Source organism: Balaenoptera ricei, chromosome 9 (assembly GCF_028023285.1).
Source record: "Balaenoptera ricei isolate mBalRic1 chromosome 9, mBalRic1.hap2, whole genome shotgun sequence".
NCBI lineage: Eukaryota > Metazoa > Chordata > Mammalia > Artiodactyla > Balaenopteridae > Balaenoptera > Balaenoptera ricei.
In genome coordinates, this window is record NC_082647.1 from 94561997 (window position 1) to 94587796 (window position 25800).

The window sequence follows — 25800 nt, forward strand, 5'->3', positions numbered from 1 at the left end:
ACCTGAATTAAAATCAGTTCCAAACTTTAATTATTAAATAGATAACCCAGAAGTGTTCCATATATAAATATTTCAATTTTTGTGTTAATATAGATTCCTGAAGATCTAAAAATTAAGTAATAAACAAATCTTATTTTAATATCTTTTATATCCAAGAATCTTAAACTCAAATAAAACATGTATTTAACCTTAAAAGCACGTGTTGAGCTAATTTTACCATTAAAATTTTCTAAACTTCTGTTTTTATTTATGTATGTTTAGAGCTCAAGTCACCAGAGATTTTGTTAGCCTCATACTCAGAGATTCCCGTGTTTTCAAAAGAGTTTTTCACGACTTCATAATAAATTCCCCAAGGTCTTACTTACTTACCCAGGAAAAGTGACTCTTAAAAAAAAAAAGAGTCTGATTTAGAAATATATCTCAGGGGCTTCCCTAGTGGCGCAGTGGTTAAGAATCTGCCTGCCAATGCAGGGCACACGGGTTCAAGCCCTGGTCTGGGAAGATCCCACATGCCGCGGGGCAACTAAGCCCGTGAGCCACAACTGCTGAGCCTGCGCGTCTGGAGCCTGCGCTCCTCAACAAGAGAGGCCCGCGCACCGCGATGAAGAGTGGCCCCCACTCTCTGCAACTAGAGAAAGCCCTCGCACAGAAACGAAGACCCAACATAGCCAAAAATAAATTAAAAAAAAAAAAAGAAATATATCTCAGGATATTCACAGAGGAAATGAGCAATAATTCCTACCAAGATATAAGAGGGCTCAATTTCTCCTCCTTCTGATTAGCTGTTCCAAGAGATGAGGGACAGTTTCTCTACTGAATCAAGTTCTAAGTAATTAAGATGCCTGTGAATCAGGCTTGAGGGAAAAACTTCCCTCATGCTAAATGCAATATAATACCTCTTATAAGTGGCATTTTATTCATTACATCTATTTGAGAAAGATCTCTTTTCTTTTACAAAGCAATCTTCCAATTCAGCAATGAATACCTCTAACTTTGTAATTTTCTAGTTTTTATTTTTCAAAATACAAAATGAGTAGCTCTCATTTATCTCAGAGACTCTGTAGCATGTACAGCACAAAGCAGAATAATTCAGGCCTAAGGACATTTTCATATCTTAATCTGTAAATATAAAACATTTATGATATAATGCCTTTCCTCTGCTTGAGGTGATTAAAAACAAACAAAAAAGCAGTGGAAAAAAAAACAACAACAACACACAGGACTTCCCTAGCGGTCCAGTGGTTAAGACTCCACGATTCCAATGCAGGGGGCCCGGGTTCGATTCCTGGTCAGGGAACTAAGATCCCACATACCGCAACTAAAGCTGTGCGCCACGACTACTGAGCCTGCGCACTCTAGAGCCCGTGCGCCGCAACTAGAGAAGCCCGCATACCTCAACGAAGACCCAGCACAGCCAAAATAAATAAATAAAAAACACACGCACACATACTCACAAAACCCAAAATCTTTAGGATATTTATAAGTAAAACCAAAGAAAAAAGATACTAACTCTATAAATTATGAACAAATAAAAGATTCTAGCTAGTTCAATAATAGCAAACTGATAAACACATGGATATGTATTTTCATCTACTGGCTTCACTAAAAGCATAGTTTATTGGTGATTCTGTGTTTCCTTCTGGATCATCTTTTCCATTGATTGAGGTCCTCAGATCACCTCCCCCAAATTTCTTGGCGTGAAATGTCTGCATCATACCAATTTAGCACTTGGCTACATAATATTACAGATGTCTCAGTAATAGTTACTTGTCACTCAGGCAAGAAATATTAATGAGCATCTACTAATTTTGAGTCCCTAGGCTAGGGGCTGAGAATAGCATGAGGGACAAGACTGATTTACCTCTCATAGCAAACCGTTCTTCATAATGTATGTTTTTAAATGCTTTACTTTCAATCCCCATTTAGCCAATGGATTCTATTAATCTGAAAGAAAGAGCTGGGCTAAACTGAACAAGCATATTACTTGGCAAGTTCTTGTTGAGTGAATCAATGCAGATTTACATTAAGGAAGGGACAAAGCCATTCTTAACACAACTGATCTTTCTTAAGAAAGATCACACACCCATTAAGAATTAATTTCATTATATTTCTTTATTGCTCAAGAGAGAAAGAGGTCATTTTTCTGACCTCTATTTCCTACTTAAAACTCCCAGCTGATGCAGATTAACTCTTCAGATGGACACAAATACTGTGACACTGCTCATAGCAACCCCAGCCAGTCCTCCTGCTCTAGGAGGGCACTCACGTTCCCATTTTAAGCCTTGCTTATGTCACTCTATCTCCTGAACTGGAAAAACTTTGTCCTTTCCACTGACTCATCCTGTTGACTTTCAGGGATTCTCCTCTCTAAGAAGCCTTCCTGAATTGTTCTACTCTGCAGGACCTAACACCACGGGGACCAGTACACACGTCCATCTATGTTTATAACAGTCTGGTAATTCTGTAGATGTTTCATGCTCCATATGCATCCAGAGCCTTCTACCACACCACTGAACACTGTAAAAATGTTGTTTTCTAACATTTTTGTCTTTCCATAGTTAACGTTAGCTCAGAAAAGCCTAAGCAGACAACAAATAGTCAGTGAAATTTTGTTAAGTGAATAATGGCTCCAAAGCGCTACCAGCACTTCCCTTGGACCGAGGACCCTGCCTGGGAAAACAGAGTTCGGAGGCATCTGTAAAATAGTGGTTTACAAGGGCATCTTTTCAAATTTTTCTTCCTGTCCCAGAGGAAATCTAAAGGAAATGGGTAAATGTCTCTAAGCTTACAACCATAAATTCCACAAGTTGAATCTAATGAATCAAGTGAGGATTGTAGCAGATCAATGCCTCAGCACAGAAATGGATATGAGATATTTCACTGGAATGGAAAAATGAAAAGTTGTTCTAAGAATATTTTAGGACATCTTTCATGATGATTTAGCTGTTGATAACCTGGTACATTTCAACTTGCAGAACTGTGTTTTCAGGATGCTTTAACTTTAAAATTCATTTGGTTAAGATAGTCTGTATATTTATATGTGTGTGTGGGTGTGTGCGTGTGTGTGTGTATTTAGAAAGAGCTGGGATAGCATTGGTGCTAAACATTGGCATGATAGAGTTTATTTGAGACACTCCTTAGTAATTCAAGACATTTCTATATACATATCCCTGAGGTACTTGGGACTACCTTGGATAACGCTTGTGATGAAATTAAAGTGTTTACAAGAGCAATATAAAAATATCAAGGCAATAATTTATTCAATTGTGGTTATATAGCCATAGTTATGAACATACTTATCATTGAGGCCATAAATAATGACAGAATCCCCTAGAAAATGGTCTATTTTACATCTGAATCATCATGATATACAATGAACATTTAACATCCCAGAGGACTCCTTAAGGAGTGACTCTAAATCTGACTGACCATATTTAACCACACTATTTGAATAGATTTGGAAAGTTCCACAAGACACAAATAAATATAAATGTTGAACTGTCTACACACAGTGTTTTTTTTATAACACACTCAATATAATTTTTGAAGAGAATATAAATTCAGCGGCTACTTGGCTGCGATTGCTACTTTGGTTATTGTGGGGCTTGTAAAGCTCAGGATGAATATACACAATTATGACGTTTCTGGAATTTGTGTATGTGCCCCAGTCTAGTCCTCGCACCATACATACAAACAGAAGAATACTACTCCAAACATTCATCATGAGATACACAAAACCATTTCTGGAAAGTTCTGCCCGCTATGCCTATTTACCATACTACACCATACAGCTAATGGTTTGCCACTACATTGTTTCTCAGCCACTTTAATACTTCTTAGTTCCCAAGAATTTTCATTCACAAAATGCAGTAAGCAAATTCCCCAATGAAGTCACTAGGCAGTAAATTATAATTTCTTTAACTAAATATTTTGTTTCATTCCCAAACAATGACATGTTAAAATTTCACTTTTTATTCTAAACCTCCCACTCAAAAAAGATTTCTAAGTGTATTTTTTAGTTATAAACTTGACATAACTATCTATCTATCCATCCATCCATCTTTTTGCAACTCCCTGATTCGGTTACTCTTCCAGTCTTCTAACCTGGGATTCAAATCCATGCTTTGTATAATACAAGCAACTCTCTGGCTTGCTGAGCTGCAGCCCTCTGGCTTGTGGGGAAATCAAGGATTCTTGCTAAGTCACATTTTTGGGTCTAGTCTCAAGCCTTTGGGCATGGTGCTTGCTCTGGGTTTTGGGTCTCAGGCACCAAACCTTAAATTCTCTGATAAACACCCCTTCTTGGCCCTCTTTCATCAGCTCTATTGTTCATGGTAGGGTGCTATTGAAAGGCAAGGAAATGAATCTATGCCAGCTCCACAGTATACTCTTTACTATTTACAAAAATAGAATTTTTTTTCCTTTAAGGAAGGATAATTTAATTGGTGCTGGATCTCTGCTACCGTGACTAAAATTTAAATATAGTAGAATTGTGAGGCATTATTTTAAAGAGCATTCTCTTGTGTTCTTTAATTGCATAAAGATAGTATCTGAAATTAATATTCAAATAAATACTCAGAATACAGATAAATAAAAAATCTAGCTTATATTTTATATTAATAGCATAATGAATTTAAACACATTTGTTCTGGTTAAGAACCTCTAAGTTACACTAGCCTGTCATGCTAGAGTTTTAAAAATCTGTTTTTGTAGCACCACAACTTTTTAAAAATGAGCTTTTTTTTCTGATTATAGAAGTATTACATACTCATTATAGAAAATTTAGGATACACTTGTTAATAGATCAAAGAAAATCGTCTTACCAAAAAACTCATTATTTTGTTTTTGCCAATGCTTTTCTTATGACCACATATGGACTTCTGAATAGTTTGTAAATTGTTATAGGTAATGCTATCAATGTTAGAAGAAGAGTCCAAACCGTAGTCAGGCAGGTTCACATTTTTACTTACAGAAGCTGAAAGGAGGCAACCTGAGGAAAAAGTGACAACTACAATACATGACTTGAAGAAAATTGTTCTTAGGCACAATCAACCACAGTGGGCTGTGAGAGCACTGATTTGCAGTTAGGACTAGAAGGCTAGTGAGGGAAACAGTCCTTTCGCTAATGCGGGATGCCCAAAGATATGAGGGTGAAGACAGTGGAAAGCGGAGGATGCCGTTTCAGGGGCATGGCCGCTAGCAGTCCGCATGTCATGGGGAGAGGCCAGGAGGTTTCCATGTTATGAGACCAAGACCAATAAACTAGCCCCCATCTAGAAGGCAACATCTTTCTTTACCTAGAACATTCCCTTTGGAAACTTGTGCTATTTATTAATATACACCTTTGAAAATTCAAATGGAAAATAATATAATAGACAGCAAAACTATAAACACTTGATCAAAAGATACCTGATTTTACTGAAGGCTTTGGGTAGAAATTTTTAGCTCTAATACAAAGGCACTTAAAAGAAATACTGCCAGATACAGTCATTTTAAAATTATCTGTGTCTGAATTAAACATAGATTATTTATGTCAAGTATGAAGCCTTAATTAGTTTCCCTGAGCCACCAATAATTATCTTTTTCACTGCCATTCAGTAAGAATGCAGGAAATTTAACAGATTTCAATCTTAATCTGAGGAAAACATTACTAGTAAGGTAATTCTGTGTAATAATCCAATACATTCAAAATCCGCCTTTAAAATGTTTCGGATTATTTGGATTATTTTTAAATACCACTTGCTGCCCGAGAGAAGTGAGAACAGGATGTAGTATTTACAATTTTTTATTTCACTTCAAAAATGTTTTAAATTATTTACTGTAGTGTTAAGACTTACTCTTCTCTAAATCTAAAAGTATTTGGCACCATAATCCTGCTTATACACTATGATTAAAACAAACACTTCCAAGTTAAATTGCTTAACTGCTAAAAAACTTACCAATGGAAAACTGGAGGACAGAAGCTGTTGTTGTATTAAGGCCTGTGGTAATCTAGAAAAAGGAATATAACAAAATAAGATGAGATAGAAAGAGAGGAGGAGAAAGAGGAGAAGATTCAGGAGGAGGGAGAGTGTAAAGGATAGAAAGGAACCATAAACAGAGGTTATGTTTATCCAGTGGTTAGCTTACTTCTGTCGACATGTCAGAACACAGATGTATTTCTCTGTGAGATCCTCACTTAGACACTGCTGGTACATTTCTCGGGGTCCTATCGAAAACTCTTTCTTAGTATAATTTACCAGGCACGTAACACAGTCCCCTCCACTCACCCTACCACCTCCCCTCTGTCCTCATCAACAGACCTGGGGCCCAAGAGAATATCATAAAAAGTGACCAAACAAAAATTGGGACCAAAATTAAGAGCAAATGAGAAGAGTAAGAACATTTTGAAAAATAAATAGAATTACAACAGGTAGAAGGTGCAGGATATCTTTGGGGGATAATGAAAATGTTATAAAAATGATTGTGGTAATGGTTGCATAATTTTGTGAATAAAGTGAAAACCTTGAACTGTATACTTTAAATGAACGAATTGTAGAATATGAGGATTATTTCTCAATAAAACTGTTACTCCCCCAAAAAGTAATCAAATTATGGGCCTAGAAATACTCTTCCAACACATTTCTATTATTTTCCCTTAGTTTCATGAAGAAGCATTTTTCCCCCTTTTAAAAAAAGGAATGGTACCTTGTTTAATTTTAAATAAATTAAAATTTTAAAAAATATTTATTTATTAATTAATTCTTTTGTTCGTTCATTCATTCATTCATTCTATGGAATAGTGACTTTGACCCATACCAGCTTAAGTAAGATGAGGAATAAGGTTCTCATTTTTCAATGACTCTCTTGTTGGGTTTCTGACCCCATAAGGTAAGGTATGGGATGCCTCCCATGACTGCACCTTATAAAACAAAAAGTGTACAACTGTGTTTTCAACATGGCAGAAGCAGTAGGCTTCTTAAATGTCATAATAACATCCTTAGACTTGTCCCTGCACTGTGTTAGTCCCCATGTGATGGAGTTCACAATGCAGAAGAGTCAAGAGATACCCAGTTCATGAATCGCCACGGGAATTTGTGGACAAACAGTGAGCAAGCCTCTTGAAGTGCTAGAATTCAGCTGAGATGTGAATATCAAAAAGTTGAATTGCACTTCCCATTTCTACAACACAATTTGGAAACATGACTGAGCATGTGTTTTAAATATGTGGCTTTAAAGTTCATGAAGAAGCAGAAAAAGTAATAGAGGGGAGGGCAAGACAGCCCATTTTGTAAGTTGTCTAGATATCAGTATAGGTATCAGCTCCTAATTGATTTTAACCATAGCAAAAATCACTGGTGTCAGGATGTCAGGTGAATCTCTCATTATCACAGATTATTTAAGAGAAAGCTGGCCCACCATACTCAGAACTGTTTCCTACTTCCTTCCTCTCACCAGAGTCATTAGGGAAAAATGCACTAATAGAATTTTCTTTAAATAACAAAAATACTAGCAGCTCCTTTTCAAGATTCCTTTAGAAAAGGTTAGCAGACATTTGGTGCTGTCCAAAATGCCCAAAAGACATTTGGTCCACGACAAAAAGTCCTTGATATTTGGTCCTGGCCCAAACCATTTGATGTGGACCAAACAAGCTCATGGATGTTTTGGATAGACCAAACTTCAAGGACCCTTTGGTGTGGACCAAATGTCTTATGAACCAAATGTCTCATGGATGTTTTAGACAGAACCAAATGTCCTGCAAGGTTAAAAGAAATCTCTTTGTTTTTCCCTCATAACTTTTAAAGTAAGTTCAACTACTTATCCTCATGGGTGTTCCACTTGGAAATTTTGATCTTAAAGTCCAAAGAGGCACATGGAAATTTTAAAAATTTTTCATAAAATTGAATGAATGCTCTTTTCCCCCTCTGATTTTATGTAACTGAGTAGATTCCCAGATGAGTTATGAAACACTCCTGAATATAAGTTCTTTGAAACAATGGTATGGTATTATATAAGTTAAAAGCACCACAGCTATTGCTATTGCTAGTGCCTTAAACAGACCAGAGAGTCTTTGATACTTATGCTGGGGGTGTAATAAACGATGCTTGTGTCACCTGGGTGATCAAGTTTCACAGCTGTGACCTCTGCTAGCAAACAGTAAATCACTTGAAATAGTGCCAAATTTCAATTATATGTGCTAACGGAGGGTGACCCTAGACTTCAATTAGTCATTGATTCTACATTTTTTTCTTCACCAGGGAAGCTAAGGACTGTTGACTCCCATTCTTTTACCTTTCTCCATTTAGTTTATTAGTAAAATTGTCAGCTACGAGAAAGAACAGGAAAGATGAAGAGAAAAAAAACAGTGAAGCATTGCCTATAAAATCTATTCACCTATATTTACATTTGAGTATTATAAGTTATTTATTATTCTTGAGTTCAAATATATGATTTCAGTCTGCAAAGTTATTAAGTCTTTACATGGGACATTCTGAAAACTAAAGGACTTCTTAAAGAGATTTTGATAAATATTATAGCGACTGTGAATGTCTGAGAGAGAACTTTTTCCCTACCAAATCTCACTGCTCTTAAATTATCAAATAAACTTCAAATTATAGAAAATTAATATGCTCAATAAATGAATCTGAATAATTCACTGCAGGCTGAGGCTGTTCATTCTACACTTCTTCCCTGCAAATTTTTACTGGGTTTAATCCTGTTTTAGCCCAAACTCCTCCTTGTAACTAAAATGCATTTCCAAACATGAGAGAATAATTGAGTAAATATTTTATTTTTAAAAAATGAAGAGTAACATTACTACTTTTGTTTTAAGCTCTGAGAGAGCACATTTTCTCTAGAAGGAGTGGGTAAATGAGTTCCTCATTACCTTCATTTCAGACTAGCAAAATGAATCAAGTTAGGTAGGTGCCACTCCCTGAAATATGGAGACTCCCTTAAGTAGTGAAACGTGTGAGGCCCGCACAGCAGAGCAGCAGAGGAAACAGAAAGGCGTGGTGTGCCCATGTGTAAGCGGGTACTGCCTCTCACTGGCTCTGGGTTTTACTGAAATGAAATAGCCATTTGACTAAATTCACAAAATGGAAATGCTCTCTTAGGCATTTTAAAAAATAAAGCATTAACCTACTAAGGTTCTTCACCTGTGGTCGGTGGTTCTTTGTTTCACAACTTCAGTAAGAACTGGATTTACGAAAAATTTTAAAGTATATTTTTTTAAAAAGTGATGTTTGGGGCTGATAACTTTCATCAGTTCTCATGCACAACTGTTTTAACTGGATTCAGTTTTGAAGTGCCGTGCAAATATTTGAATTTTAGTGGACAACAGCATGTTTACTGACCACTGAATTCATCACTTTTCTTTCGATTGATCTTTCTTCTGTAAACACAACTTGGGTACAATATATATTTCTGCTCCTGGGACACCAATACGGTATAAAAATTATTGGAAATTAGAAGTTGCTAGTGTGTAAAATGTAGATGTCATCCTTATCTTTGTTAATGTATCTTCATTCTATTCCCTTTGAGTCTACAACACAATTCATCCTAGGAAAATACTTATGACGTAAATATAAATCTGTGTATTTTTTTCCTTTCTTGGATAAAGATAATTATTTTGAATATTTTCCTTTTTAGTTGCAAGGCTGATCTCACATTAATTATATAACACAATTCAAAACTAGCCCACTGGGTGTATAAGCTCTAATGCTAAATAAACCGGGATATAGTGAAACCTTCAGGATTAAATATATTACATGGGATCAAATAAACTAGATACTTCAGTTTCTATGTTACAGAAATATGAATTCTGGCATTATATTCTTAGATATGTTTATTTCTTATTAATCAGAAACAAAAAAGAATTTACCAAGCATTTCCAGAAATATTACTGAATGGGTGAACATTCTAAAATAGGCATTTATTCTAAGCTTGATTAACTATGACAAAAATTTAATTTTGTTTTAAGGTTTATAGATAATTAATTCAGTCATGGTACATTATTTAAGATGTACTAGCAAATCTATTTTTTCAAGAAGAATTTCACTACAGAGTCACGTTTGTCTGCAGGAATATTATAATATCTTGTTAAGACTTGAATTATGAGCACCTATTTTAATTTGCATCCAATTAATTCTGTTTGTGTTCTAATTTCAACTAAAAACTCTTCAATTTATCAATGTTCTGAAGCTCGTATGTTTAATAAATTAAATTTATCTATTGCCATGAAAGGGGTATTCAAGCAGCATAAAATAAGAACCATGTTATAAAAACTAACTGACTTTCACAATTTGATAACTAAATCTTCTTTTAATTACCTAGCAAGGTTTTTTCCTCCTTTTTTCTGTGGAAGCCAGTCTTTTGGCCACTTTTTAAATTAATGAATTGGAAACATAACTGTGATGGAGGGGTGAAAAACACAACTTTGTTACTAAAAACTCCATCATAAGGAAGATGTGGGAGAAAAAAGGAGAGGCATTGAAACTCAAGTCAAAAAGCAGAAAAGCAAAGCACAAGAGATGTTGCAAAAAGAAAATTAGATGCAAAGAAATTGAGCTAGAAGTATAACACAACAATTGCTTTTATATCCTTTTTCAAGAATGTGGAATGAAGGTAGTCTTGGTGCCAGAAAGAAGTACCAAGTGACAACAAGAGGCTCACTAGCCACATGCTGATGGCTAGTGGTTTTATTGCTTTCAATTTAGAATGCTCATGTTTCATTTTACATATGATCCAAGGACTTACCTTTGGCAAGCAAAATCTAATCATCTAAATTAAAGTAACCTACTACTGAACAGTTTGGCATAAACCAAAATTTTTTAAAAACTGGTTTATTCAGTGTGCTTTTTCATTTTAAAAAAATTCATTAAAGTTCCTAGGTGGTTAGGAAACAAAGTTTAAAAATAATGTGATAAAATTGCTCATCTAATATTTTTGGCTTGCAAGAAGAAAATAAGAAGTGTAAAAGTAAAGCTTTATACAAGAACTTATAAAGTCACAAATTATTTAGATATGATATATATATATAATATATGTGTGTCATATATATCATATGTCAGGCCTGTCATACCCATATTTTTAAAAAGGCATATAATCACAATGATGCACCATGTTTAATGAGATCCATTGATGCTGCCAATTTTATTACTGCATTCTTTATTTTTTACATTTGAAAATAAATTATAAAATCACTGCTCCTAATTTTGAGATATTTGCAATAGACTCATAAATAATACTGCAAATTTTTATCTGAACTGGAATTGGGTAGGAAAACCTTTTGTTGGCAAAAAGTTCAGTAAAGACAATGTATTTGGAATAATGTACATAAATAACGCATACTTACCAATTCTCTTGGACCATATGGCTCACAGAAGGTGACAGCATTGCCATGCATAATTGCACCACACTGTTCTCCAGTCTCACAGTTGTTACATTCAACCCTGTGGGAACACAGAACACAACCTCAGGCTGTGAACTAAGTAGCACAATGTGGTTTATCACTCACGTAAAGAAAGATCTAATAGTTGTTGTTATTCAGTTGAAATCAACATTTCGAGGAAGATAATGGTATTTTGTATTGTGACATGTTAAAGAAACATAAAAACAGAAAGATTTGAACTTCAATCCCAATTCTTTCAGTTACTCGCAATGGTGGGCAAGTTACTTAACCTCCCAAAGTTTCAGTTTTCTCATCTGTAAAATGAGGAAAATAATATTGACCTAAATATCACATAGTTATGAGGATTAAATGAGAGAGTGTATATAAAACACAGAGTACAGAACCAATCTCACAGTAGGCACTTAATGGCCGTTGGTATTATTAACAATCATTACATAATATACTATGCCCAATACAAGTATTTTGCTAATATGAAAGATAAGCAAAGTAATATACACTTATATAATCAACCAAAACCATGTATCTCTGAAATCAAAAGGTGCTTTACAAATTTTAAACCTTTTTCTTTTGAGTTATGATTAATGTCAATGTTTAAAATAACTGTCCTCAAATAGATTTGCATGTCTACGAAATGTAAAAAATAATGGAATCTGATTGTACTTAATCCACATAGAAATATGAAATAAACACAAATTCTAATTCAAGCAAATTTTGGAGACTGAGTTAATGTTAACCTTGTAAATAATTTAATTAGTTGCTTTATTATTATAAAGTGAAGTGGCTAATAAAACCTTAGAACAGAATCTCAAAAATAAGTATATTCATGTCTTCAGTATAAATTGACAATATGAATATTCTGGATTTGACTTTGCACATTTACAATAACATTGACAATGATTTGCATCATGATACTTCAACCTAGAATCATTGCATGTACAAAGAAAGAATTATGTTTCCTCAGTCTGAACCTCAAAGCACATGAGAGCTGTATTTCATGCAGAAAGGACATTTTCAAAGACTTTCACATTCTAGGTGCCAAACATTATGGAAAGGGCACCATGCCCTTTGTTTTTGAAGATCATTGTATCAGGCCCTTTCAGCTGTTTGCTAATCTCAGAGAAAAAAGGGAGCAGGAAGTCCTATTCAAATAGGAAGACGACAAAAGTGTGAAAAGATACCAGGTAGCCCATAAAGCAAGAGGCAGAAGCACAATAAGTAAGTAAAAACGTGGCAAAAAAATAGAATTATTTCCTATATGTGTATTGCATGGAATAAATTATTCTAATCTTTTGAGCTGTGTTCCTATACAAAGGAGATCAACAATGTGAAAAAGCTTTGCTTTTTTAAGAATAAACAGAGAACAACTTCTGATATGGAATTTTAAAAGGTAGTATCTCAAATCTTAGCAGGAGATTTAAATCTTCTCTTGATTACTGTGAAGCAAGATTCTAATAAAATGTCCTTGACATTAGAAGAGGCATAGTAGTAGCTTCATAAGGGCAACAAATATGTCTCTTGTTCACCATTTTATGCCTGGCATGTTGTATTCCATAAATATGTGTTGAATGAGTGAATAAATATAAGGCAACTTCATAAACAGAACTATTATTAAGGCCTGAGATCTAAAGCACTTCAAATAGAGCCTGGCATACTTCAAATAGAGCAATCGTGATGTAAGCGTTAGCATAAGTGTTAGCTATTATTATTATGGATTTCTACCATTTTCATCCAGAACATGTATATTAGTTGTTTTTCCCCACAGGGAACCTACTACATGAACTTCTTACTACTATTATTCTATTCTTAAAACTATACATTAATTTTTCCCAAGGAGTGTGATTATGATAAAAGTACAGAGCAGTAGCACTGAAATTACAGTGTGCTTCTTACTTATTGATACATGAGGATTATTTGGCCTCCAAGGCATTGTGAAATGGCTCAAAAGAAATATAAGCTTTGACAGAGAGAAATTAAAAGATTGTTCAACCCTCACAATGACTATCTGCCATTTTCCTCCAGTGATTCTAAACTAAAAGCATCATTGTTGATGTGAAGTCCGAGGTCTGATATTTGAATTCTCATAGCAATCATTCTATCTATAAATATTGATCAGCACTCCCCAAATCAACTGTATATCAGAAAAACTGTATCTGTATAAATACATGTATTACAAGTCTCCATCACCCACAGTTTTGATTAAATAGGATTCATGTGCAGCCTAGATATCTGTATATTGTTTAAAGGTGATTCTAGCATAGGCAGCCTACAGCCTGGCACTCGGGAACCAGTGAATAGACCACAGATGTTTGATGTGTTTGGAGAACCACTTCTATTTTGTGGAATAAAAGGAGTTAAAAAAACAATAAACACAAGAAAAAGGCAATCACATACAGCCTTCTCCCCATTTGGCTCAAAAACCCCTCTGGACCTTTCTTTGTTGTGCTGTATAGCTCCAGAAACTTAAAATAAAATTACAAAGGCACTGGTACCCTGTTGAAACTTAAAGATTTAGAATTACTGGCTATTATTCACGGAGTTGTTGCTACCTGGAGGTACAATGGCTTCACCAAGGATTGATGAAACAAATCCGTTAGCTTCTTGTCAAGGTCTTTTAAATGTCCTTTGCTTGAATTTCTCACAGTATGTCTGGGTTTGTCAACATAATTTATTGTAATTTATTTTGAAAGCACATCCCTCTGGGTGGTCAAATCCAACCCACTCTTAGCTGCCGATGGTGTTATTTTTTCATTTATCATTCATTAATTCATTCTTACAATTAACAACCTTATGTTGAGAACCTATAGGCACTATGATGAGCTTTAGTGGTACAAAGACCAAAACAAAAAACTGTATTATTTTCTTCCAGGAGTTTACACTCCAGAAGGAAAGGCAGGGAAACAAGCACACAATTAAAATACAGGGTGCCAATGCAATGATAGCTATTTACTGCATCCTATTATGTGCCAGATATTCTAAAGCCTATTTGAATCTCTCAACTTCTCTATAAGATAGTTATCAGTGTCCTCGCCTTACTAATAAGAAAACTGAGCTTCAAAGAAGTTAAGCATTTGCTCGAATCCTACAGCTGTGAAGTTGACAGACTGGCAATTTGGACCCAGGACTTGCTAATTCCAACACCCATCACGTTTTCCATCGCTCCTCACTCCTTATAACAGGAGTATGCGCTGGCTGTGATGGTACCTAACTTAGACTAAGGAAGTAAAGGGAAAGCTCCCAAAGGAGGTGGTCCCAGAACTGGTCCTGAATGAGAAATAGGAGTTAATCAAAGAAGAAAGGTTATGGTGTCACAGGGCACAAGGAATGCAGAGATTATGATACAAGTAAAACTGCTACTTCAGTGTGTTAGTGTGCCTGGAACCACACTGGTACATGAAGAGGGTGGCAAAGGATGGGGCTGGAAAGTGGCAGCCAGTTCATGGAAGGTCTCATGCGCCATTTACCAAGTGATAGATACTGCACTTGGAACTCTACAAACAATGCCTCAATTAATTCATATACCCCGCCTTTATTTTTGTCCACATTTAGAGGATGCTAAAACTGAGATTTAGAGACATTAAATGATTGTCCAAGGTTACGCAGATTGAAAATTATAGAACTGGGATTCAAACTCCTACCATTCTGTTTCCAAAGTCATGATACAATCCAACTTTTAGGAAAATTACTCTAGCAAATAATGGATTAGCGGTAGAAAAGACTGGACTGTTGATATAACACAAGTAGGACACAACAGTGCCTTGAAAGAAGGTGAAGATGAAGAAAAGAGTCTCACTTTTTAATAGAAACATAATATGATCCACATATGTAATTTTCAACTTTCTAATGGCTACATTAAAAATAAAAAAGGATAGGTGAAATTAAGTTTAATAATATGTTTTATTTAACCCAGTATATTCAAATTATATTTTAACATGCAATTATACAAAATTATTAATGATACAGTTTACATTCTTTTTTCATAAAAAGTCTTCAAATTATGGGGTGTATTTACACTTACAGCACATCTCAATTCAGACTAACCACAGTTCAGGTGATTAATAGCTGCATGTGACTAGTGGCTACCATACTGGACAGCTCAACTCTAGGGAATTACAGGGCTTGGAAACTGACTGCTCTTCTGGTTATGCTGACAATTGGAGATGAGCAGCTCACAATGATTACATGTATTTGAACTTCAGGGAAAGGAGATCAGCACTGACAGGACAATTTAAGATATGGTTGAAATCATAGGAGTGCATATTACTGGGGGCCAGGGGGAGAGGGGAGGATATACTAAGTGAGAAAAGTAGAGGTCCAAGAATGGATCCCTGGGGAACAACTATATCCTTAGTCTGGTTTCCGGAAAGCTCCAGCTATCACTGTGACCCTGCAGTGTGTATCAATCTGAGGCTATCCCTGCATACTTTTCCATGATTATTGGCAGTGGGTTCATTTCTGTTCATGTTCCTAACAATGCTAAGTGCTGCCCATCAAGGTGACTTTTGTAACAGTGAGTCTATAATATGACCTTCCTAATATTTTTTCTACCATTAAAGTTGAGCATTGTACAACCACTTACATGAATGCCATCATCGTAAAGGAAAAGAAAAATCACAAACTCATGATGAACACAATGACTCTGATGGAGGCCAAATAGTACCAAGGGCAACTAGAAGTCATGGCTTCCCCGAAGGAGATAGTGATCCATGTCAGAAAAACAAGGTAAGTTTTAAAAACCTACAGATGTAAATAAGCATCCAAATTTCAAGAAGAGAAATTCTTGGCTCATCCCAGAATCTAAAGCAATGCCTAAGTGCTCTGAGTGCCTGAGTTCTTCCCTCCCTGTCTTTCTCAGAATGCCCGTGTCTAACAAGTTAACTTGGTTGAGGAGGGTTAGGTACCTAACCCCAAAGGGTGCTCTCTGTGAATAATACTAATAGTCTAAAATTCTACTCTTCCCTTATGAGTTGTTCCTAAGAATAAGGGCTCAATTTGCTGGATAATGAGCAGTCCAATTTTCTTTAGGCTTGGAGCAAACAAAAAGTGCTATTTATTTCTAACATTTAAACTGTGGTCTCCCAACTGAATTTTCTCAAGAAAATGAGGGGCTCTGTAAAGTTAGGTAACATATTCTTCAGAGATTGGTGGGAAGAAGAAGTTTTAAATAATCCCAGTTAAATAGACTTTTATTTTTCAATTTAAAAAGGAATGTGACCTCCCAGGCTAAGGATTAGAAATGAATTGCTTCTCTGCTTAAGAGTAAAAGTAATACCGAATATTTCTCTAATCTAAGAAAACTTTCCCCCTCTTTTTCTTTTTCTCAATATGAAAAACAGAACATAAGAATCTGACAAATACCAAAGCACATCATACGAATCGCCCACCTCAAAATATAATCTGCCATGAACAGTATGATTAACAGACAATTTAAGGGAAATGCTTGCTATCCCCGAAGACCAGGCAAAGCCTGAATATATTGAGCCCTCTCTGAACCTATTTATCACACGCTTAGGTACCACATGAATCTCATCTATTACTACAGTTCACAGATCATTGGTCGTTCGAGTTAGAGGGCATCTGAAGTATCACCGAGTCTCATCACCCCCTCATTTTACAAATGACAGAACAGGACTAGAGGCTAGATTCCCTGACTCCTTGTCCAATATTCTTCCTACTCTACTCTAATGCAGCCAAGAAGAGAAAAGAACTCCAATTCTATAAAACTCACGTGCATTTCAAAAATGTTTGTCATCATTTTTACTGTCAGAGTTTATCTGGAAGAGCTACAATGTCTTTTCTTAAAAGTTCTTTTTTTCATTTATAGGATAAGGGATTTTGCTTTGCTAATGAAAATGTACAAAAATAAGAGAAATGTCATGGACTTCACAGAAAATGTTCAGAATGAATTCACTGGACTAAAGTACATAATCAAATTCAATATTGCTTTGGTTATGTACATCCTTAAATAATTCATCCCTATTTTATATACACACTATCACACTACCTTTTTTTCACTAACAAAAACATAAAGGAATCAGTAAGGATGAAGGCAGGTACTTGTTGACCAACACATCTAGGGTCCAACTGGAAACATAAAGCAAAAAGAAATGCTTTGAACCAAGATTTGTTTTTCACTCTAACAAGCTCCTTGGCAGTTTGAAACTTGTTATTGTGGTGTCAATTCTCTGTCTTTGTTTTTTATCATTTAGGTGGCTGTTTCTGTTTAGGAATTATATGCAATGTGCATTTGTGCTGTAGAGAGCACACTTCTGAAGGTATAATTCTGTTTTTAATCATGACTTTAAAATTAATAGGCTGGAAGACACACCAAAGCCCCTGTTCAGGAGGCACAGAGGAAGCTGGAGTGAAATGTCCCTGGAGTTCCCTGCAGTCCCCATGTCCTGCAGTGACTCACACAGGACTTTCAGGACACAGGAAAGAGGAGGAGGATTAATGAGAAAATTGGGCTCCTTCGCACAACCATAGATTTATGAATGGTTGGTGGTAACATCATCCTGATAACAGTAAATAAATAACTAAAATATTATTTTCTCAAGAGCAGTCTCATTACACAGCTCATTCTTCTTTTTAGATCAGAGTGAAATCACTCAGCCTTTAGTCAGTCACTCTGCTGAAACAAGTTAATCACCTGGAAACTCAGTGACAATCAGTTATCATCAAATTCTCATTTGAGATACATGCCATTTGTCCCCAAGACCGAGGACATCGTATTATCTATCCATAATTTATTGCCTCTGAAGGATTCAGTGTCTGGTATTCTATGAGTCGGAATTGTCTATTCACCGGCATTTCTGAACAGAGATATTAAAATAATTTTAATATTTGATCTGATTATAAAAAGTACATTAAAAATGGAAAGAGAAAAGAGAAATCTCTTATAATTTCCTGACCCAAAGACAACAAGTCTCTTCCCCCAGTTACAGCTCACACTGCATGTGCTGACACCATCAGATGTGTGGGCTTGCACAACAAGGCCAGATCAGGGACTGGTGAATCCACCAAAGTAAATAGGACCCTGCTAGCCCTGTGGGAGCTGGGCAGTCAGCTGCCTTCTTCTGGAGACGTCAGAGTTTCTTGTAATTTCCACTCAAACCTCAACAAGGAATCAACTATACTCCAATAAAAATTAAAAAAAAAAAACCTCAACAAGCAGAACACTCAACTTTTGACCATATTTTATAGCAAAGAGACAATGTTTTATAGTAAAAAGGTATGACTATTTACTTGTGAAAGATCAAGCTTAAAAAAAAACCCTCATAAAATCCTCTTCTCTTTGTAAATGTGGAATATTTTTAGAAAAACAGCAAGGAAAGTTCACTCTATAAGACTGAGAATAATATCACCTTCAACGATGTCATGCCTTTTTTCTAAGGAGCTAACACATGCTCTAAATGTGAAAATAACAAACTCCATTTATAGCTCATTCTTTCTCATTACTTCTCACTGAGGAAGGTAAGAGAACTCTTCTTATTTCACCAGGGAGTTTAAAAATTTGATCTCACCTTTGCTAAGAGGTATAATGGCAAATATTATTTGGATTAAAAATAACCCATCTACACCCTACTACTACATGCAATATTCTGACCTCCTACTATGCTGAATTCCACTACATACTGCTTGAGGAAATATTTTCTCACTTGTTTCAAATGTACTTGGCATTTAATTCCATTGAGTGAGTTCTTATTTCTGTCATATAAAACAGAGATTAAAGAAGGAAATAATAAGCCTCCAGATTCACACCTTATTTTATTAGTAGGACACCTCCTGGTTAACCTTTCTATTGTAGATGAAGTTTTCCCCAGAGCAATTACATCACGGTAAGAGGAAGGAGGGGGAGGAAGCAAGAGACGAAGGTTAGAGGAGAGTTTAATAATAAGAGAAAAAAGTTATTAACAAAAGAGAAGAGAGAGTGAGAGATAGTAGAAAAAGGTGAAGTCAAGATGGAAAAGATGAGAGAAAAAGTAGAAAAAGATGCACGTAAGATCAGAATATTGGACCATTAAACCCTAAAAATCAAATTATAATTCCACAACCCCAAAATACAGTGATATATTAGAAGTTCTGGCAAAGGTGCGTCATCCGATAAAATATTTATTTTGCCAGACTTTTCTCACCTACTCACGATCTCCCGTAGTCACCTGGTCTTGAAAACTTGTAAGGTGAATGTTCCATGTTACATGGGTAAGCCTATTAGGTGATATGTCTTCCAAGTGATCATCATTACAAAAAAATCCCTTGGACATCCTTCAGCAGCGATGTGGCGCCTTTGATGCCCATGGTCAGTGCTCCCCTTCACCCAACACTGTCTTCCAAGTCTTACTCCCCATTGGCCTGGTGGACATTGAGCAAAGTGGATGCACTTTTATCCAGTTTTTTCCCAGTGACATTGTTCATCAGACTTATTAATACTTTGTTCTGATTACCTGGAAACTCCATTTACATTGTGGTTCTCATACTTGGCTACTAAATGGAGTTCCCTCTGCTGTAGTTCTCAATGGGGGCTCCAAGATACTAAGGAACTCTGAAGTAGTTTTACTCTTCACTTGACTTGTTTTCTCTTGTGGGCTAATCTACTAATCACTGAATAAATAAAGCTCCAGCCAGAATAACTCACCTCCAAACTAAAATTTCAGTCTTTTTAGAGTCTTTGTTCAGATAATTATTTTTCTCAAAGCAAATAAACTTTAATAAGCCAATTCACCAAACTTTTTGCTCCATTTCTGAATAATTTCTCCAATAAATTTGTATTTTCAAGAAAATATTACATGCAGCAGAGTCTGTGATCTCAATTTCTCTAGTCCTGTAGTATGATCTTTTACATATAAAAATGGAAATGTCCTAGTCTTTTCTTGATTCAAGCAACCCTATGCAATGCCAGCCACAGCTTTAGCTTCCTTGGCTGTAAATTGTGGGGCTTTCTGTATGATAAGCCAATTGACAGACGTCTTCATTTGCCATAGGATCTGAGACAACTTCATTTGCGTCCTTTTTCTTGATGTCTCATATCCCTGTCGGCATCACAGCTTATTCATCTAAGATGCTTCTTCTGACGAGTGGCTCTTGTTCTTCCCTGATCTCTGCTGAATAGAACATCTCTGCTATTATTATTGTGCTGGAGGGGAAACATCTGTTGTCTTCTAGTTGCTATTTGTCATCATGTTTTCTAACAGTCGCACATTTCCCACTAGAACATCAGAGCCTAGTGATATTATAGCTCTGGATGCCTTCTGTGATCTTCACAAAACAAGCATTAAAGGGATAATCTGTTAAGCAAAACAAAGATTCCTTCTAGACTTTGTAAGTGCTTAGAGAGTAAAGACACCTCTTAAGAAAACTTAAAATGTTTTTAAAAATTCATTCACTTTTTTAGTTCCTTTAACTCTCTCTCTCCCTCTCTTTGAACTCTTTTTAACCCAAGTTATGAATCAGAAATGTCTCCTATTTCTTAACTCTTCTCCCTGTTTTTTTATTACTGTTGAAATTTTTTAAAATTTATTTATTTTATTTTTTGGCTATGTTGGGTCTTTGTTGCTGTGTGCGGGCTTTCTTGAAGGGCAAGAGGGGGCTACTCTTCGTTGCGGTGCGTGGGCTTCTCATTGCGATGGCTTCTCTTGTTGTGGAGCATGGGTTCTAGGCGCGGGCTTCAGCAGTTGTGGTGCATGGGCTCAGTGGTTGTGGCTCGCGGGCTCTAGAGCGAGGCTTTGTAGTTGAGGCGCATGGGCTTACTTGCTCCGCGGCATGTGGGATCTTCCTGGACCAGGGTTCAAATCCGTGTCCCCTGCATTGGCAGGCGGATTCTTAACCACTGCGCCACCAGGGAAGGCCCTGAAATTTTTTATTGAGGTAGATTTGCACACAGTGTAATATATGGATCTCAAGTTTTGACAAAGGTATACATCTATGTAACCCATGCTCCCTCAAGATTATATATAATGTATTAATCACCCCAGAAAGTTCCTCATGCCCCTTGCCAGTCAATTCCCCATCTCTGAAACAATCACTAATCTAATTTCTAGCACTTTAGATAATTTTGTCTATTCTAGATTTCATATAAGTGAAATCATACAGTAAGAACTATTTTGGGTCTGCCTTCTTTCATTCAACATAATATTTTTAAAATCCAACCATGTTGTTTCAACTATCAATAATTCATTCCTTTTTACTGCTGAGTAGTAGGCCACTGAATGGATGTATCATTGTTTATCCATTCTCCTGTTTATGGGTACCTGGGATGTTCCCAGTTTTGGGCTATTAGGTGTATTTCTTTTTAATAAAAAAAATCAAGATTTCTCTCCATTCATATGGAATACTGGCAGTGTTTATATCATACTAAAATAGTTAATACATAAAAATAAACTATGGGGGCTTCCCTGACAGTCCAGTGGTTGGGATTTCGCCTTCCAATGCAAGGGGCCCACATGCCTTGGGGCCAAAAAACCAAAACATGAAAAAAACAAAGGGAATATTATAACAAATTCAATAAAGATTTTTTAAAAACTATAAAAATGTAGTTGAGACACAAGTAGTAGATGCTTAAATGAAATGTTGAGATAGAGCGTATTTGTAGGTTCTTACTTTCCTTCTAAATTTAGTTATATGAGGTTTTTCTTCCTACCTTTTTTTCTTTTTGGTTGTAGGGCTGTCTCTACAGGAACAAGACCCTATCGATCCCCCTCCATCTTCAGGAGTGTAATCACACTGAACACACTTGATAATGGAGAATTGTCAGTAGTGCTGATAAGTCAGTGTGGCTCCATCCACACTCTCTCTCACCCCCTTGGGTTCAATGGCACATTTGAACAGAAGAAGTTACTATTGTGGTTCAGAGGTCAACCTGCATGCAGCCCAGCATCAGGGCAAGGTTAAAGTGGAGAAGCCTCACTCTCATCAAGCCTAAGACGCCACTATATTCCCATGAAGGGGTTTTGCTGTTGTCTTCATTTGTAACTTTACTTCTCATCTTTCATTCAAACAAAGCAATCAGAAGTGGCTGAGAGAATGGGAGATAAAAGGTCACTTCTCTGGCAGAGCCCCAAAGAGATCTGGGGGGCAAAGAGCAGAAGGATCCTATACTCTACATCTCAGGGAGGCAGAAGGACCATAGCGGCATGAGAGCACATCAGAGCATCTCAAAGACACCCACAGTCCAGGCCCAGGAGCAGCAGAGGTTTTCATGCCCTCAAGCAGGGCTCAAAACAGACCAATTGCCATGAAGGAGTGGTTAGGACAGTTGCGAAGGCTACCTGTGTGGACCAGTCACCAAAAACTGGATGAGATAGGGAAGACTCAGTGAGCACCTGCAGGAACAGAGGACTGGGAGACCAGAGGTGCATCCCCACCCTACCCCTTGCTTTTGAACTAATAAGCTCTCTGAGACTTAACTACAACACCAGAAAAATGGGAGAGGGCAAGCCAAAGTTGACTGAAATTGAAGTTTTCACCACTGGTTAAAAGGGGGACAGTGAAAAGAAATTAAGTTGGATTATAAAAAAAATAAAGTTTTATTTCTCTGATACCCAAGTTTGTAGACAGAATTCATAACGGTGACACCTGCGTAAGCCTAAACAATTTCTGGAAGGACTGGAAGAAACTGGTAACAGTTGATGCCTCTAGAGGGAGGGAATATAGATCTAGTGTAGGAAGGTTTATTTTTATTATGTTTTAATATTATTGAACTTTTCACCAAGTACATTTAATTTTTAAATCAAATCTAATATTTAAACTAAGCAGAGAGACAGTACATTCAATATTGAATTGGTGTAAAAAACTTTCTTGGCTCTATTCCAACTGCCGTCATACACTTGGAATAATAACTTGGTTGTTACGTTCATTCATAATAATACTAGTATCATTTTATGTTCCTTGTTTTTTGTGTACAGTCATTTGTACAGAAGATAAGAAATTTGGATATCAAAAGTTACATGAAATGAAGTGGAAAAAAAGTTGATTTCATGAGATGAAGTCAATGGAAGCAAATAAGCTGTGAGTGATTAACTGTTAAACTGATCTCTCTCCCCATCATTGCACAGACGGGACTTTAGTTTCATAATTTCTCCTTTTGCTTGTCCTTAAAAATTACAAGTTAAATAATGCATATGATGCTTTTCAAATTCCATGGAACAAATATGCTCATAAAAGCATGTTTTTCTCTTGTGGCAAATTATTGAGTGATTATCGAGTCTCGGGAATTTGTCCAAAAGCAGCACACCAGGCCTCATGCTTCTTTCTATCTGGTGGTGAGTGGTAGTGGCAAAGAGTTATAAGTTGTCAGCAAGGATTCTCCTTTTCAGTTGCCACAAAGCTGCCCAGTGGTTTCTAATTCCATGGGGTAAAAAAATCAAAGACAATATCATAAGGGACAAAACTCACATGTCAATATGTATACCAAGAGAACAGAGATGTCAGGAGAGTGAAAACTGCCTATGAGATTCCAAAACAACATAGGACTTTGTTACTTTACTGGATATATTTCACTGGAATATTTGATTGTATTCGTTTCTAACTTTAGGGAGCTTATGTCTATTTTAAGGGGGCTTAAGCATCTAATACCCTCATTTTCTCTATGACTCTGCTATATTTTCATTAATATATATTCCATATATTATATAATACAGATATATTTGATTTGAAGTCTGTTTTTCATCCAAATACAGTGAGGGAAGACTTGGGGACTCATTTACATAAATTGGCTGAAGAGTATTTTAATAATAATGATTTGGGGTCATATCTGGGCTTACGGGAGCCACGTAGACCAATGTGCAGATATTCCACAGGAGGAAGAAAGAAAGGAAAGAAGGGAGGGAGCGAGGGAGGGAAGAAGACAGAAAGGCAGGGAAGGAGAGAGAGAGAGTAAGAGAGGCGGGGAGGGAACTGATTTGTACTGAGCAGCGTCAATACACCAGGCGAGGTGCCAGACCTTTTCAGGCTCATCAGACTTTAAAACAATGCTGTTACGACAGTATTTGGCTCACTTTTACTGACAAGGAAACAGAGCTCAGAGTGGTAAAGCAAGCTTTTTGCTTTTCTCAGATACCCAGCTGGCAAGTGGTTAGCTCAAGAGTCAAACCAGACCAGCCTGATCTCAAAACCCCTGCCACCTTTGTTTAACAAAGCCATCTCTCAAATGATGAGAGCTTCATGGTTTTTTGTTTGTTTGTTTTTTGTTTTGTTTTGTTTTGTTTTTTTAATCTTAAAGAGGCTAGATGAAGGAGATTGTGGGCAATAAGGGATAAAGTAAAATTACTCTGAAGCACATTTGATAGAAGACAGAAGTATGTGGCTTTTTAAAGTTAATAAAAGGTTTTTTAAAACATTAAGAAAAACCATAGTTTAAATAAAAGGGACATAAAATCCATAACTTCGGTCAAGAAAGCATCTATCAGATAAGTCATGAAAATGGGTGAAGCAAAATCAATCATGTTTTATTGATTTTAAAAACAGCAGAATTTGGACCACATAAAAGTCACATTTTGTATTTGTCAAGAAAACTCACTGAAGAAAATGAATTAGCTTGACAGAAATGAACTTGCCTTGAAAGAAACAATCATCTGATAACATTTATACTAATGGGATATAAAAAAGCCAAAAGTGAGGAGAACTAGAGAATTTTTCTTGGGTAAAACTAATGCTTAGAAAGTTCTTTTTTTTTTTTTTTTTGGCTTTTTCTTAAAAAAGATTTTCAATTTATTTTAGGAAATTTATATTTAGGATATGTTCAGAGGGAAGTGAAATTTTGTTGATAAATTATTTCTTTAAATGGCATATCAATTTTAAGACTTTATATCTCTGTCTAGTCTGATTTTTTTGTGTATTTACATTCTCTAGATCTATATTTCTTTCTAGAAAAGATATAAAAAGTTTCTCTGTCTATATTTAAGCACCAACACTCTCTAAATCTGTATGTCATCTTCAACTGTCAGGTCAAGGACCACTTTCTCCAAGAAACTCTCACCAGAGTCATCCCTCCTTTTTCAGAACTGCAGTATGCTATTTGTAATCCTCTATTACACTTAAGGATTTCTATCCTGGATTATAAGCTTTTTAAAAATATGTTTTTAGTGTCTCCTCTACAGAACTATAAGCTATTTGAGAGAAGGAACCACATCCCTTTTTAATGTACTATATAAATAAAATAATTACTGCTTGATATTTGTTGAACAATGAAAATAAGGAAAAGCAAATGAATATCATACTCTGACATTTGAGAATGAAATGGTTTTATTCTCTTTCTAGTCTTGAGTATTGCTTGGATTCTGGTTGCAACTTGATTACATTAGAGTTTCTAATTTATCTTAACTCTTAATCATGTACACAAAAACATTTAGCACCACAGAAAATCCACATTCATATATTCTCTCAAATTACGCAGACTATAGGTCTGGGTGGATAGA

At 36.0% G+C, this 25800-nt stretch overlaps 1 protein-coding gene across 1 annotated transcript in view; it reads right to left on the minus strand.

Annotated features, from left to right (window-relative positions):
• The window catches only part of RELN (reelin), a 374678-nt gene that overhangs the window by 246977 nt on the left and 101901 nt on the right, over positions 1–25800 (minus strand). Inside the window, exons 5-6 of the mRNA XM_059934127.1 lie at positions 11336–11432; positions 5940–5991 (exon numbers count right to left, since the gene is read on the minus strand). Coding sequence (XP_059790110.1) covers positions 5940–5991; positions 11336–11432 — 149 coding nt within the window. The remainder of the gene's footprint in view (positions 1–5939; positions 5992–11335; positions 11433–25800) is intronic.